The sequence below is a fragment of the Vombatus ursinus genome, unplaced genomic scaffold (genome assembly GCF_900497805.2).
Source record: "Vombatus ursinus unplaced genomic scaffold, bare-nosed wombat genome assembly UNPS02014774.1, whole genome shotgun sequence".
NCBI classification, from domain to species: domain Eukaryota; kingdom Metazoa; phylum Chordata; class Mammalia; order Diprotodontia; family Vombatidae; genus Vombatus; species Vombatus ursinus.
In genome coordinates, this window is record NW_020954552.1 from 20,525,873 (window position 1) to 20,542,671 (window position 16,799).

Sequence of the window (16,799 nt, forward strand, 5' to 3'; positions counted from 1 at the left end):
TAAAAATATTACTCTGTGATGGGGTCCCTAAGGTTCCCAACACTGCCAAAGGGGTCTGGGACATAAAAAAAAAAATTTAAGAACACCTGGTTTAGGGAATGAGCATATTCAAAGTGTTAGCAGCAGCCCCGCCCTGAAAACACAGGTCACACCCTCCTGGTCAGAAGTCTCAGGAGTCGGCGTGCTGGCAGCGGGAGAAGATGGAAGGCTCTCTGGGACTGCGCATGCGTAAAGACAAAAGCTCGCGGATCGCATGCACTCCAGCAACGTTGGAGAAGTGTCGATCTGGGAAAACGTCACAAACAAGAACCCAGCCTACTGGAGAACGGGAGGGGGCGGGGGGGAAAGGAGAGGTACTGCGCGCGCCGCAGAGCACGGGGCGGAGACGTTTCCTTCCTCTTGGAGGTTGGCAGGGAAGTGGCCAGTCGTCACTTCCGGCTTCCTCTCTGGCTGCCATCTTGCTAACACGCGTGTGTTCTCCTATCTTTGGCTCTTCTACCTGCGACCTCTCGAGTGACACCCCCGGTCATCGGCGCAGCTCCGTTTCCGTTCCGGCAAGGTACAAAACGGCGTAGGGCCGGGGTCTGGGCGAACGGCGGCCCCCGGGGAGAGCTCCCGGAAGCGAGGGCTGAGGCAGAGCGGGGAGGGAGGAAGTGAAGGAGGGAAGGGAGCTGGGAAGTCGGGCAGGCCGAGCGACCGAGCGGGGCAAGGCCCCCTGCGCGGCCGGGCCATGTTCTCCCATCCCGTGCCTCAGGGCGCGGCGGGCGGAGACCTGGAGCTTCAGGTGACGCGCGGCCTCCGCTCCTGCGCCGCTGAATCAAGGCGGGAGGAGGCCTCGGGAGCCCCCGGGGGGATGGCTGCGGCTCCGGGGCAGCGCGGGGCTCGGGCGAAGGCGAGGCCTGCGGCCGGCCGGCGGGAATGAGGGCTCAGGTTGGAGAGAGCCCCGGGCCCTGGGGGAGAGGGAGCGAGGCCTGGCCGGCCTCCGGGGGGAGGGGCAGCTGGAGCGAGGTGTCCTGCAGGCCGGACTGAGTGGGCGGGAGGCCGCGGCTGACGCCTTCTTCTGCTTTTACAGATGAAAGAAACGATTATGAACCAAGAGAAGCTTGCCAAGCTGCAGGCACAAGTGCGCATTGGTGGGAAAGTAAGTTTTTTCAACTTTCCTCCGAGAAATCATGGCTTTAATAGTGTTTTTGCACTCTTTAATGAACTTTTTGCTTGTGATTTTTTTTTTTTTAACGTCCTTATGGGACACTGCCGAGTACAAATCTAAATCCGATAGCTGGGGAGCATCACGTTTTTCAGCCTTCCTTTAGTCACTCCCCAGTTAGTAAGGAGCACAGTGCCTGGGACATAATCAATAGGCCCTTAATAAATGCTTGTTCATTGATGGAACCATAGTCAAGGTCTTCACATAGCGCTTTGAGAACTCTAAAATACCTAAGGTGTTGTTAAGAGCTTTTCCCTACACCCTGTAAGCCTATGACGGACACCTTACCTTGTCATATCTAAACTTTGAGTTTCCTTCCTGATGTAGTACACGTTTGGGTACTTAAATAAATATTTGTCGAAGGTCAGGAGAGGGAGGGATATACCAATTGAGATGTGGCAGGTGTATATTTGAGAAGAAGCAAAGATAATTGATTAGGAAAATAGAAAACTAACATTCTGGAAAAGGAAAAAAAATACAAACTACTGTCTGGGAAGTTTAAACTTTGATATTTTTAATTGAAATATCTTAAATTTTCTAAAGTTCACTTGTAATGAAAATTTTAATTTTGGCTAATCATGTAATACTCTTTAATTCTGTGATCTGATAGGTATTTCTTACTGTAAACCCAAAAACCATTCCTGTCAACCCTAGGCTACTCTTGTCATCCATTAAGTTGCCAATTGGGGCTCATTTTACACTTTTCTCTTGACACTTTGAGAATACAAAGAAACACACTGACCTCATTAATTTGATACAATAGTAGGGAGCCTCTGCCTCTTTTTTTTTTTGCAATTGGGGTTAAGTGACTTGCCCAGGGTCACACAGCTAGTGTCAAGTGTTTGGTCTGAGGTCATATTTGAACTCGGGTCCTCCTGACTAAAGGGCTGGTGCTCTATCCACTTCACCACCTAGCTGCCCCTCTCTGCCTCCATTTAAACTGTTACATTATTTTGGACTTCTACCACTTAGTGGATCAAGAATTTGAAGGCAGGAAGGAACTAGGTTCAGGTCTTACCTCTGGCCTGTACAGGCTTTGTGACTTTGGTAAATGACTTTAAGACTCTATAAGTTACTGAACAGTTGCTAATCTGTATAATTAATAGCAATAGCCTACACCAGGAAGGACCAAACAAAAATCCACATGTATGATTGTATTGTATATGTGTAAAACCAGAAATAAGGGTTCACAAGTGAACTTTTTCAAGGTTGACAGGTTTTGTTCTCATGCTCTAGTCATCATTCCCAAAGTAAGAATTGTAGTAATAGCAACATTCGTACATTTTTTAAGAAGAGATTTTAAGTGTAACTGATGTTTTGCTGTTGAATTTGATCAAGGATGGTTGCTTTTTTCTTAGATATTTTATACTGCATCTTTCATACAGGTATATTGTGGAATTTATAACCATGCCCAAAAGAATGTCTTCCTACTGTTTTGGCCTTTATCCTTGGAAAATATAAGGGAAGAGGAGAAGTGATGGGTTGTTTTAAACACTCAATTTCAGGACCAAAAATCTAGAGGGGTAGTTTTAAAATGGCTGGTAGCTTGTTTCCTGCTGATAGTGGATGATTATGCTTTTTACTTTTAAAATTAAAGACTTTCTTATGTCACAAGTTCACTGGACAGAAATCTATCCACCATTAACGACATATTAGTACTTAATGATATTGTTGCCAATAGAACAGCATATGTTCTTACTTGGTATGACTTTACAGGTTTTTGTGCTATAGACTCTTTAAAATTGTCAGAGATATAGATAGTCCGTTGGTATTAAGACATAGTTCAGAATTGTACTGAGTCTTAAGCAATGAGTAGCTTGCTGGACCTTGAATTCAGTGATTTGATCTTGATCCTTGCATGCTGAAACTTGTATTCTTTAAGGTTGACACCTACATATTAAAGATTGGTTATATTTTACACTTAGCAATTATTATAAGCTAGGTGTGGCCTCTCAGTCTCTGGGAAAATTTTGATCAGGTTTTTTTTTAAATGGGGCAGAGTTTGAGTGTGCTTATACTATGATTTTTTTTAATGTTTTCAGGAGTGAATCCCTTTTGTACCTTTTGATGGATAAAATATTTAACTGTGAGGAGATATAACAAGGAAGGTGAAGGGTTTTCAATATTGTAGTTTACTGGGGGTAATTGACATAATATGTAGCATTGATGATGTTGTTTTTTTAAATGAATGTACTCAATAAATATGGAAAGGTGAATTTCCAGACTTTTAGAAAAGGTATTGACCTTTTATTGTGGGGGAAGATGAAGTGTTAACAGTAGCTAATTTTTTTGTATTTAAGAGAACTTAAAGACTTGTGCCAGTTCTTTTCCAAAAACATCATAAAATCTAACATTTTTATTCAGTTTAGTGATATTGGAGTTCAATTTTTTTTAATTGACTAATGAAGCTTCGTGTCAGGAGTTGTATAATGCATGTGAAAACATACTACTTTTGCTCTAAAGACTACATTTTTTATGTTCCATTTTGGAAGGGAAGTCTCTTTAAATGGGATTGCTGGAAATTGTTCACTTAAGCTTTGTGTCCACTGCCAAATTGAATCTGAGCTGAAATTTTGAGCACTAGACTACCTGGCTATTTTGAGGGCTATCTCTGAAGTTTTAATGCCCTAGCATAAAATAGGCATTAGATAATAGTTATGCCTGTGCCAACCAAGTCTTTCTGACAAAAGTTTTCCACTTTGTATTGGGATTCCCTACCCAGCCCCTAAATATTTTTGATTATCTAAAAGATCTTTCCAGAGTCAGGAAACACCTTGCTCAGTGTGAGCCTGTCTTTCCTTCTGTTATCTGTTGCCACTGATCACAGGCGTTCCCACATCTGAATTTTTTTTTTTTAAATTTTGAAAGATTTAACCACATACTGGACCCTAGTAAAAAGGTGAAGCAAGGAATTGGGGTAACCATACCTCTTTGCCATAATATCTTAGTTTAATTATTAAGTAGGTTTTTGTAAGTTATGCTTCAGTAGAAGCATATTTACATATTGGGAACATATAAATAAATAATACATTTTTAGAATTTAATATTTAGTGTTTAAAAATGGTTGAATGTCTTTGGAGGGATAGAACGGAGATTTTCCATACTTGTCTGGTTTCACTTAAGATTTTATTCATTGTGTTTGCTAACAAGTTTCTTTTGTATTGCCATTAGTTGTGAATATCCTTCCAGCTTAAAAGAATACTTTCAAAAGATCATTTTCCTCTAATTAAACTTTTAGAATCAGGTGACCTGTGCACAGAGGTGTTAGTATTAGATATTTGGAACATTGCTATGTCTTATTAAATCATAACCTATTCGTTCAAAATTAACAGATGAAAACAAAAATTCAGACACCTAGACTGTAGTTATCATTTGGTCTCTGTTGGTGGTCAGAACAGTGCTGGTTAATAGGATAAACATTCTCTCCCTTTTGAAAGTTTTTCCAAATGTGCCTTTTGCTCCTGTGTTTGTCCTTATTGCCAACAAATTAATCAGGTTGATTATTTCATGTACTTTATGTAGGTCTCCTTGATTGTTAAAACAAAATTAATACAGTCAGCTTCTACCCCTCCTTTATCACTATTAACCTTTAACCCCACCTTAGCACACTGATATTTTGTCATGATTATTTTGTTGGTAAGGGTCCAAAGAAAGATCAGAAGGGAAAAGGACTTTCATTTGAAGATGGCTTTTATGATACCTTATCTTTTTTTCCCCCTTCTTCTAGGGAACTGCTAGGAGAAAGAAGAAGGTGGTTCATAGAACAGCTACAGCAGATGATAAGAAACTTCAGTTTTCCTTAAAGAAACTAGGAGTAAACAATATCTCTGGTATTGAAGAGGTAATTTTAGTAAATTTTGGCCTATTTTTTTTCCTTTAAAAAGATAAATTAAAGAGAACACAGATAATAGTTCATTGTGAATTCTTACTGTTTTACTTCAGGAATGTGGGTTTGGCCAACTATATAGAGTAATGGTTTTTGCCCCTAAAACGGGGCGCAAGGGAGAATAATTGCTCTACTGAGAATGTACTTTCTTTAGGAGATATGTAATGCAGAATTGAGATATTAATATATTAGTATGCTGATATTGACATGGCTCTTTCTGTCCTCCTTATTCTAGTCATGAATTATTTTTGACCCATTGTGGATAAGTGCTGTATTAAGATTTAAATATTTTTCTTTCCAAATGTGGAAACATGTGGAAATTGCTGAATGGTAGTTAAAGAAAAGCAATCCTAGACACATAACCTATCCATCTTTATGGTTCAAGAACTGTCTTTTTGCTTACGAGTTTTCTACTCTCTCACAAACTTTGTAATGTAGAAAACTATAATGCCATGGCTTACTGTTGTAATAATTATTAGTTATGAAGTAAAATATTGAGCACTCCTTTCCTTATGTATTTTCTTATCTTGAAATTGGGGGGAGATGAAAATCGGGATGAGAGTTAGAGTGCCTAAATTTAATTACTTTTCATCTTTTCTGTTCGCAAAATAGCTAGAAGTAAGCTGAACCTCCATCCCAATGACTGGTAGGCTTCTAGTTGGGTGTAGTCTAATAGCAACAACTTACCCTTGGTGTAAGTTTATAGTTACAAAGTGTCTTACATCATCTTACTTGCCATCTGTAAGTCCCCTTATGTTTTGACCTCACTCTTTCCCTTTTTTCCTCCCAGATGTCACTTGAACTGTCTTTCTTGGAGTAGCATAAAACCTTCATCCCCCCACCTATCAGAATTTTATGTATAGAACTCTAGAGGGAAAAAAGCTGTTGGCAGCAGTTTCATTCCTACAGATTATGATAGGCATGCCCACCTAAAGTGATTGGTTACTTGAATATATGGTAGACAAAACTCTTGGTAGGGAGAGGAGTTTGTTTCATAGGAAATGGTCTAATAAACCAAATGATTTTTAGAACCAAATTCATTTGTTCATATCAATGTAATTTGGTTATAATGTATTGGTTGTGTTATAAAACATCACTGATTAGGGTATAGAAAAAACTGTATTGTCAAATGTAAGGTGGTGGCTGCTGAATTTGTTTTCTGATTAAAACTTAACAAGGACATTCCATATCTTAGCTCACCTGTTTTAAGAGATAGTCATTCTTAAGTTTAGGAGTTTTGTTTTGTTGTTGAAATGTTTTAAATTAGTCATTCCTAACTTTTTTCCCCTAATTTTTTTTAACAGGTGAATATGTTTACCAACCAGGGAACAGTGATCCACTTTAACAATCCTAAAGTTCAGGCATCCTTGGCAGCAAACACTTTCACTATTACGGGCCATGCTGAGACAAAGCAGCTAACAGAAATGCTCCCCAGCATCTTAAATCAGCTAGGAGCTGACAGTCTGACTAGCTTAAGAAGACTGGCAGAGGCTCTGCCCAAACAACGTAAGTTACTATTATGTTGGAAATGTGAGTGTGGGAATTTAGTTATAGACCTTTTTTTAAAATCTCCCAAAGCAATATAAATGTGCCTTAACTTCAAGACAGGGACCTCTTCTTTAAAAATTGGTTATGAAATAATACCCTTCTCCCTTTCCTTCTTTACTATGTCATGTTTCTGCTTTGATAGAATGCTTTTGTTTTTCATATTCTTGTTCGTTTGGATTTGAATTAGGTGGAAAAAGTTGTTTTACATGTTTAAACTCTAGAAATCGCTAACTAATAATGGTTAATTTAAGTGAAATCCCAAGTGATAATCACTGCTGTAATTTCTTGGTAATTTGTGGTAATTATAAATGGAGATTAAAAAATAACAATTAAGATTTCATCAATTTATCTTTTACACTATTGAGTATCCTACTAAATGTAGGATACTGCTAATTTCTGTTACTCACAGGAATTGGGTGAATACCTTGAACCACTTTGTTATTTGTTGTTAGTACTGTATTTTTTGTTGGAGGTAGACTTTGAGAAAATGCATATAACATTTATACTGTATGTATTATAGCTGTCGATGGAAAAGCACCACTTGCCACTGGGGAGGATGATGATGATGAAGTTCCAGGTAATACTCTGTCCTTGTTGAAGATTCTATGGTTTATTTACATCAAAGTAAAAGGCAGTAGACCGTTTCTTTAACATTACCTAGATAAAATTAAAAGCACTGTTTGTACTTTTATCGTTTTCTTTCTAGAGCCCCATGTAAGGCATATCCCTGTAGACTATTCTATGATTTATTTACAAGAAAATTAAAACCATAATTCAGTGAATTGAAAGAATGACAATTTCTTTTTAGCAGTACCAATGATACATTTGTTTTATTAAATTTCACACATAATTCAAATAAAATATTATTCTTATCACATCATTACTACAAGAGAACAGTCAAAATGCCTCTAGTGGTCCCTGAATCAGATTTCAAGAACTTTGGATTTGTGACTGATAATTCATTACTAATAAATATACCCTTTTCACAGGTAACTTAAGTGTCCAAGAAGTTTTTTAAAAAAAAACAGATTTTTTTTTTTAATAAACTTGTGTGTGCCTAGTAGCTTTTTTCTTCATAGTAACCAATGTGTTGCCCAATTATACCACTTGTAGAATAGTACAGTTTCTTGAGTTGCAATATTTCCACTGTTGCCAACAGGTTACTGGCATTTCCATGTTTTATGCCTATGCTCAACTAGACTAAATTAAAGTGAATACTGAATTGGTTATAGTTCTACTTTGTATCTTCTGTGAATTATTTTATCAGATACACTTTTGAAGTTGTTTCCCCTTCATAAAACTTAGGAATTCACTTGGAAAATTTTTATTTTCATAACATCATAATGTGTTTTTTTTTTCCCTCTAGATCTCGTTGAGAATTTTGATGAGGCTTCTAAGAACGAGGCAAACTGAATTGAGTATCAACCTCTGAAAGTTAAAACTTGAAAGTCATATGGAGCTGCTATTTTGTATCTTGTGGCTGCTTTTTTTCTTTTATCTTATCTTTTGTTTTTGTTTTTGTTTATGGATCTGGAGAATTGTATCTAATATTTTGAAGCCCATTGGACATTGCAGCTCTTTTCATTTATTGCTTATACACAATTCATTCTTTGCAGCCTAACTATGCTGAACAAGCCTGGAATTAAAATTTGAAAGAAAAGGTTAATAAAATCTTTACCTAGTATACAGTTGACTTGATTTTATTGGTACTGTAATTTGTATCCGAAAGCAACATAGGTTTGGGTTTTTTTCCCCTAAATAATGCAATACAATAACTGGCTATGTTCTTTAAGTTTACATAATCAGATTCCAGTATATTTTAGCAAAGTTTTGAAATTTTTTAAATACCTCCAGATTTAAATTAAATTTAGCTGGTTGGAATGGTTTTATGTGAAGGAGGATAGAAAGAAAAAATGTTGGTTTGAAATTTGTGGTAAAGGTTTTTTTTTCCCCCCCAATGAGTAAAGCAGTTAAAACAATAGTTTAGGTCACATTTACCTCTTATGGTGAATTTATGTATAAAAATAAGAGCACATCAATATGCATTTTGGGAAAGGACATGACAAATTCTTCTGGAAATAATAAGAATAATTACTATTCATCTCATTTTATTTTGAGTAGGTTTCACAAATTAAGATATTATTTGAGGTTTTTAACTCTTCTGGTGTTTTGTTTTTGTTTTTTTATCAGCTTGGTAGCTTTTAAAATTTATGGGTAGACATAATCTTTCAGCAAAGTGACACTAGTAATTTTGGTAAATTATTCATTGTTCCAAAACCACCCATTTAATCTTCTTAAGCATAAAGTACTAAGTAGTTCCTGAGCAGTTTAGAGCCTTTTTGGTAAATCTTGTCTATTAATCTGTGAACTCTTATATTTACCATTGTTTTCTTTAACAGGGAGGGAAGGAGTGATTTGTTTTTGTTTTTGCTTGTGCTCTAGCACTTTTAAAGTTTGGAAAATGGAGAGATTATTTTAGAATCCAGAGGACCTACCCTCTGTGTTCAGATGCTTTAAAGTACATCTTGTCTTTATCTACCCTATGTATAAATTTTACTGCTAAGCTATAAATTACCTGATATTGTGTGACCTGCAGAAATGTGGGCTTTTAAAAATTATTCCTCTACTAGAGGTTTGAAAATTACAGTGAGTTTGAGGGTAGGAGATTTGTTCTAATCTAAATCTGAAGGGGTTGCAGGGGTAAAGTAGAAACTAATTTCCTTAAAAATAGCTTCCCGGTAGCTTTCTGTTATAAGTTGTCTGTCTGCTTTAGTCAACAAATATCTCAGCACCTACTGTAAACTGCTATCTATTCTCAACCCTTAAGCAGTAATTATCCCAACAAATTTAGCTTCCAAATTAGTAGGTATCAAAATGTCAGATTCTGTTAAGCCCAGAATGGGTCTTGTGTTTTTTGCTTTGTGTTGTTTAGTCAGATGTGTGGAATGCCTGTTGAGTTGTTTAATTGCAGTCTGAATTTTTTTTATATTTAAATGAAGCTTCTGGCTAATCATTTGCATCTCTCCACCCCCATCCATAAGTAAATATCTAAGAGTAGAATGATATGTAGTGAATCAAAGGACTATTGAACATAATTCTTGGCCAATTCTGTCTCGTGACAAACTGTTACAGGACAATTAGCAACAGATGACTGCCCAAATGTAGGCAGTACCCTCATGCTGTCCAAGGATTCCCTACTGCCGAATTCTAGGAGCTTTTCTAAATAATCATCCTATTACCTTTTTTTCAAGGCACTGTGGATAACTAATAATTTGTGGTAGCTAATGTGTTACATCTCACAGATTTAATTGCCACAAACCATTCAAAATACACATCTTTATAAGGCCCTTATGAAGTGAGGAGTGCAGGAATTTAAGACATGGCAGGTTAGTTGGGCAGAGATACAGTTCAGAGTTAGTCAAGAGGGGACCTAGGTTCAACCCTTGGTGGTTATTATTTCGTGTTCAGAACATTACACCTTATTTGAATTTTAATTCCTAATTTTTAGAATTAGAGAGTTGGACTATGAATCTCTTAAGGTTCCTTCTATCTTGGGAGAGTCCTGTGAATCTATGGCATTTAGTATGTCTCTCAAGTTAGTAATGTCTTTGGGCCCAGCTGTAGTGATCTGGTAGTTAAAAACAGACACATGTATTAGTGTTTTCATTTGTTCAGAAAATCTTTTAAGAATATAAATCTTTTGTTTGAAAGTCTTGTGGATTCAGAAACATGGAAGTTTCAGTTTTCTAGAAATCATAGATGGGTGGAATTAGTCTTCTATGCACATGTGTTTTCATCACTCCAGTCAGCACAGTCTTGTATACCATCTTTACAGCGTATTTTGGGAATGCAGTCACAATCAGCAAAGAAAACTGTATTGCACCTCCAGCCTGAACAGGTTGGGCACTGCAAACCTGTAGGTAATTGGTTTATTTTTAAAATGTTTGTCCAGTGTTCAAGCAGGACTCTGATACCAGAATCCAGGCTTAAAGACAGCTGGAAAAGAAATACCTCAGACATTTTAGTGTGTATTAGTGAAAACTAAGATGACTGAAACTAGCAAGTATTATACACTTCTGGGTAAAGTAATTTGTGTTGTAAGCAAAAAGCCAAGTTGAGGAATATAATTCAGCCAAAAAATAGTGTCCTGATTTATACAAACAAGGGAAAACCACTATGTATATTTCAAATAGACACTGGAAAGAGGAGCAAACAAGTGGTCCTATGTTTTTAAAAGCTTTTAACCATCTAAGTAGCTATGTTTCACATGTGTCAACTCCTAAGGAAGTTATTCTATAGCTGCACATTTACAAGAATAGAAAATTAATTTTTAGGGAACTTGGAATGTTTTGCCAACACCGATTATATCCTGATAGTGGCAAGACCAAGATAGAACTGCATTATTTCGAGTTTCGTGGCTAAGTGGTTTTTTTGTTTTTTCAAACCTTTCCAGAGGAGATGTTTCCCCTTAATTGTCAGCAGGCATTTAATCTTTGTAGGGAAGTTTTGGGGAAGAGAGGAAGGAGTGAGGAAGGTAAAGGCAAAGTTACATGAAGATAGGGGCAGAAACCTTCAGAATTCCTCCTAACCTTTACCTTAAATGATCCTATGAAATGAGACAATCTTAAATTCAAGTTTAAAAGAGGGAAGGGGCTTACTCAAGTTTTTGGCTTACATCCAGCCCTTACCCTAATCTCTTTTATTAAGTAAAACTAGCTGAACTTGCTTGGCTATATCAGTTTGCTTGGTTCGTCTGTTCACTGGCCTTGAGTTTTGTACAAGAAATGGGTGGAGCTCTTTTAGCCCATTGATGCAGATTCAGCATCTTCGTTCATTTTTACCTGATTTCATCTGAACAATCTCAACAGTCATTTCTCATGTCGCAGACTTTGTCTATGTAAGTCCATGACTTCTGGTTAGGACACTTAAGAGCAAGTTTTAAGGTAGATTTATGGGCATTTGACCTGTTTCAGACAAAGGCATTAATTCTAGGGGATGAAAATTATATAGTTAATAGAGTCTTAGTGATTAATAGCAAATGTATTTCAGCATAGGGTTTTGTATCATCTCACCACAATATGCTGTGGATTCATCTTCTCCATGACTGCAGTCTAGCTTTCTATTACAAAGCAGGGATGGTGGTAAGCAGGTGGTGAGATCATCACACAAAAAGCCAAGCTGCTTTGAAGCTGTTTGACATTGTCGACATGATGGGCCTAGAGAAGTTGTAAAAAACCATTTTTGGTGACATCTGTGACTATGCATCTATACATCTAAATCTGGGAACCCAAACTAATGCTGCCCTTCTACAGTGTCTGACATATCTCCTTGTAATTTGTGTGTGCCCATGCACACACACCTGCTTAGCCAGACCTCATAGGATCATAGATCTGGAGTTGAAAGGCATATCCTTTCCAAACCCTTCACTTGACAAAACATGGATCCAAGGAGGTTAAATAATTTGCTGAATGCCACATAATGTTTGCATTAAATGTTTGCATAAAGTTTGCAAAGGTAAACTTGATCTAGGTCCTCTGACTCCACAGCCACTTTCTAAGTTCCCATTGTACGTTAAATTTCTCTTTTTCTCTCTGCTCTCAAGGCCTCCTGGGACATATGTTTTTTGTTTGTTTGTTTTTAGCTTACATATTTCCAGTAGTACTTGGAGCTCAGTAAATGGCTGACTTTTGCTTGTTCTACTTGAGAGTCTGAACTGGAAGCCTAGAGACATGGGTGTTATAGTTTGGATTCTGCTGTTAACTAGCTGTACAACATAGGCCATGGCATCTATGTAACTCTAACATGTCTGTTTCTTTACCCACAAAAGGCGTAAAAATACCCAACTTGGAGAGATATTATGAGGATGAAGTATTTTGACAATTAAGCTATTTTCTAGTATTCACAGGCTCTGCCTACCTTCTTGAGAGACAGTTATGGTGGTAATCATATTGGCAATATCCAGAAGACCTGGTTCAAGGCTTGCAGAGATTGTTGAAGATTTGTTCTCTATCTTTGAGTGGTTTGATTCCAGACTCATCTTACATTTAAGAGACAAAGAACACAACAGCTTAGATCTCTTAGGACACAAGATGCTTATTCCCATTATAGAGCCAGGGCATATTTATCTAGGAATGTGAAATTCTCCCATATTATCAGTATTGTATTGGTATGTGTCTACCACAATGGCTGGGCATAGAAGTACTTAACCTACAATAATAAGCTCTGAATCAGTTTTTTCTAATATTAAAAATCTGTTCTGTTGTTTGAGGCAGGTTACACAGCATTAGTTCTATATGTATAAAGCAGCCCACATTCACTAAGGACTGAACTTCAGTGACCCTATTGTACACTCATCAATTCCTACATAGGACAATAACAGACCCTTTGAATTCTCCTTGAAATGACTATAAGGAAAAACATTGCCCAAGCCAAGGGAGTGCTTAAGCACGCCTAAAAATATTCTGCAAAGTCTTTGCAGGAAACGATTCTAAAAATATCAGTGGTTTTACCTGCAATCATGGGTTTGCTGACTGAACAAGATACTGATTTTACTTATTTTCTAATCAGATGTTACAGCTTGGTAAGTTTCAGTCCATAAATGCTGGGCTGGAAAGAAATGATTAAATGGCACCTTTTTTTCTGTAACCTTTTGGTTTATTATGTTAATAAATTGGATTGGGTCAATCTTCCAGTATTTAGTTATGAGCATACAGGAATAAGTTCCCTTAGGGATTGAGTAACATTAAATGTAAATGTGGGTAGCTGGTGGCACAGTGGACAGAATGCTAGGCTTGGAGTTGGGAAGACCTGAGTTCAAATCTGCTCTTAGACATAAATTATGTGACCCTAGGCAAGTCACTTAACTTGTTTTTGCCTCCATTTCCTCTAGTAAAATGGGGATAATAATAGTCTCCCAGTGTTGTGAGAATCAAACACAGTGTCTAGCACATATGCACTATATAAATGTTTATTTCCTTCCCCAAATGGGGATAATGATGGGCTCCTGGGACCATATTAAAGGACCTACCATGAGAGTTGTTGAGGAAATCTAGGCTAACTCCTTGGACACAAACCACATGGGTTTTAGACATAGAAGGGATGAAGTGATTTGCCCCAGGACACATGTAACAAACAGGCTTTCTATGTCCTCTACACTGACATCATAGATTACTTACTAAGATTTTGAGAACTTCGCTTCTTAGCCTCGGTGTATATGTCTTAATTATTACCTACTCCCCAAAGGGACTAAGTTTGAGATGAGATCCCTTCTTTTGTCCTGTAACCCCACATGCTCAACACAGACTCGGCTGATACGTCATTCAGCCCTTTAATCATGCCATATAAGACACATACTTGTAGGTTTTGCAGGTATTCCAAAGGTAATTGAAAGACCCAGGAGAGCTGCAATGCTGCCAAACACAAGGAAGGCCACACAGGAAATGAGGAGCCATCTCTCCTTAGTGGGAAGGCGTCGGTTTTCTGTTACACATACACAGACACATACATAAACAAGACAACATTTTCATTAAATTGCTCCAAAGGCAGACACTTGGCCACAGGGTTATTAACAACACTGAGAAATTTGTGAGTGCTCTTCTCATTTAAACATGACTGGGTCCCAACTAGAAATCAAGTCCTCTCCCCTTCCCCTCACTCCCCAGTTACTTATGTGCCCTATATTGACCTTACAGGCTTGTTTGTAAGGGTAGTTTAATCAGGAGTTAATATTTTCTTCTGATGTAGCTTCTCTCTGTAACTACAACAGTTCATCTATACCTCTGGGGGAGCAGGTTGACTACCTTAATTACCATTCCTTAATCCCCCTCCCTCCACCTAGTGGGTTAGAGAATACTCTTGCAGCAACTGCCACCCATTCTCACCCAAAAAAAGAAAAACAGCAGTGACTTGACGAAAGTGGACGATATAGCTAAGTTCACATTTTTGTTTAATGACAGTTGCTTGGGCATAAACTCAATATTGTGCATCAGCCAGGCAGTATAGGTGACGTCCTATGGCATTTATAATGTGCTATAGAGCCTTAGGGAGGGGGGAAGGATAGAAACCTCGAAATTTCAATAGTTAATAAAATAATTTCACATGGTAAATTTAGGTTTACAAAGATAATGCATATACTATACAATAAGTAATATTTTTGAGATTGAATACAATAAAATGATACTAAATACAAAACTACATTAAACTTCTTAGGGTCAAGACCTTGCTGCATTTATCTTTGTATCTCCTAATCCTAGCAACATGAATAATAGCATATAGTTGTTGAGTTGATTCAGTTGTGTCTGACTTTTCATGGCCCCATTTTGGGGTTTTCTTGGCAAAGATACTGGACTGGTTTGCCATTTCCTTCTCCAGTTCATTTTACAGATGAGAAAACTGAGGCAAACAGGATTAAATGACTTGCCCAGGTTTACACAGCTAGTGTCTGAGGCTAGATTTGAACTCAGGTCTTCCTGACTACAGGGCTTGTGCTCTATCTATGTGCCACCTAGTTGCCCCTTCTACTCACATTTCCATTCTGAACTATGAGGCCAAGCAGAAAAAAATCTAATCAATCTTTTCATCGTTTTCTAAACTCTTAGTCAACTAATCATACTCCCCTATCTTCAAAACATTCCCAGTTCTTGGGGGCAGCTAGGTGACCCAGTAAATAGAACTGTGGCCTTGGAGTCAGAAGGACCTGAGTTCAAATCCAGCTTCATATACTTAACACTTACTAGCTGTGTGACCCTGGGCAAGTCACTTAATTCTGATTGCCTCACCAAAAAAACAAAGCAAAAAACCATTTCCAGTTCTTCAACCAATTCTCATTTGTTAGTACCTATATCCCTTCACCAAAATTGTTACATTTATTTTGCTTATTTCTATTTATACATGTCATCTCCCTTTAGAAAATATAAGCTTCCTGAAGGTAGGCACTGTTTTAAGTCAGGTCAACAAGCATTAAAACCTGCTATATAGTGTTGGGCCTGAAGTCAGGAAGACTCATCTTCCCGAGTTCAAATCTGACCTCAGACATTTACTAACTATGACCCTGAGCAAGTCACTTAATCCTGTTTGCCTCAATTTCCTCATCTGTAAAATGAGCTGGAGAAGGAAATGGCAAACCACTCCAGTATCTTTGCCAAGAATACTCCAAAATGGGGTCATGAAGAGTCAGACACAACTGAAATGACTGAACAGCAGCAAAGGTGGTGTGGTGGATAAAAAGGCTGTGCCTGGAATCAGGAAGACTGTGCTATGGTCTGGGCATGCAAAGAAAGGTATAAGATAAACCCAGATCTCACAGTCTAATGGGGGAGATAATATGCAAATATGTACAAAAAAGCTATATTCAAGGTTTTAAAATTGGAGATAATCATCAGAGGGAAGGCTCTAAGGATTATTAAAGGGGGATAGAGGAAAGCTTCCTCCAGGTAGGATTTTAGCTGGTTCCTGACGGAAGCCAGGAACTGGGAATAAACAGAGAGAGCTATACAGGCATAATCCCAACAACAACAGCAGCAGCTCTCAGCACAAAGAAGGCACTTAAATGCTTATGATTCATAGAGCAAGGTATTTGGGGCTGACTATGTGGGTCTATAATCTCCTGTGTTGAGTATATACTTAATACTTACTGCATCCGTTCTATTGTTATTTCATAACATTCAAATATTCAGTTTGGCCAGTGGAAAAATCAAATAGATAATAAAGTGGAAAGATAAATAAAGTGGAAGAAAGTAGAAGTGGAAATAAAGTGGAAGAAAGGTCGTACCCGAGGACCTAGAAGGCCGCATGTGGCCTCAAGGCGGCAGGTTCCCCTCCTCTGCCTATGTCCTACTTATATCACTTTTATCCACATCTTATTCTCCTCCTCTACCCTCAAACTCAGCAAAAAAAGTGAATTTACCATGGAACATCAAACCTAAAGAAATATCTTTCCCTGAAATGTGCTTTGTGTAAATTAAATCCTCTTCTGAACCTGAATGGAAAGTTAAACCTCTCTACTAAGGTGAGGTAACATTGAATGCCTTTATTTCACTATTCTTTTTCTCTTGGTGCCGTTTGTTGGGTACATGTAGGTGGGGATCCCCTCAGCTAATCCTCAGCTTTAAGCCCTGGGGGTTGATGGTCCCTGTTTGTACCTTCTGCTGGTGCTCGTGA

General features: G+C 37.9%; 1 protein-coding gene and 1 pseudogene across 1 annotated transcript; one reads left to right on the forward strand and one right to left on the reverse strand.

The window, feature by feature from the left end:
- Nucleotides 1–426: 426 nt before the first annotated feature.
- On the forward strand, nt 427–8,339 carry BTF3 (basic transcription factor 3). Its single transcript, XM_027864147.1, has 6 exons — nt 427–559; nt 1,073–1,141; nt 4,935–5,048; nt 6,398–6,599; nt 7,162–7,218; nt 8,008–8,339. The coding sequence occupies exons 2-6, from the start codon at nt 1,073–1,075 to the stop codon at nt 8,052–8,054; spliced, it is 489 nt and encodes a 162-aa protein (XP_027719948.1). The 5' UTR covers nt 427–559; the 3' UTR covers nt 8,055–8,339.
- A 2,079-nt stretch (nt 8,340–10,418) lies between these two features.
- On the reverse strand, nt 10,419–16,476 carry LOC114044635 (annotated as a pseudogene).
- Between the last annotated feature and the right edge of the window lie 323 nt (nt 16,477–16,799).

Bases quoted from the DNA above. Each gene is read 5' to 3' on its own strand.
- BTF3 (XM_027864147.1), top strand. From the start codon at position 1,073: ATGAAAGAAACGATTATGAACCAAGAGAAGCTTGCCAAGCTGCAGGCA. The intron at 5,049-6,397 runs GTAATTTTAGTA...TTTTTTTAACAG, and splicing joins ATATCTCTGGTATTGAAGAG to GTGAATATGTTTACCAACCA. The intron at 6,600-7,161 runs GTAAGTTACTAT...TATGTATTATAG, and splicing joins AGAGGCTCTGCCCAAACAAC to CTGTCGATGGAAAAGCACCA.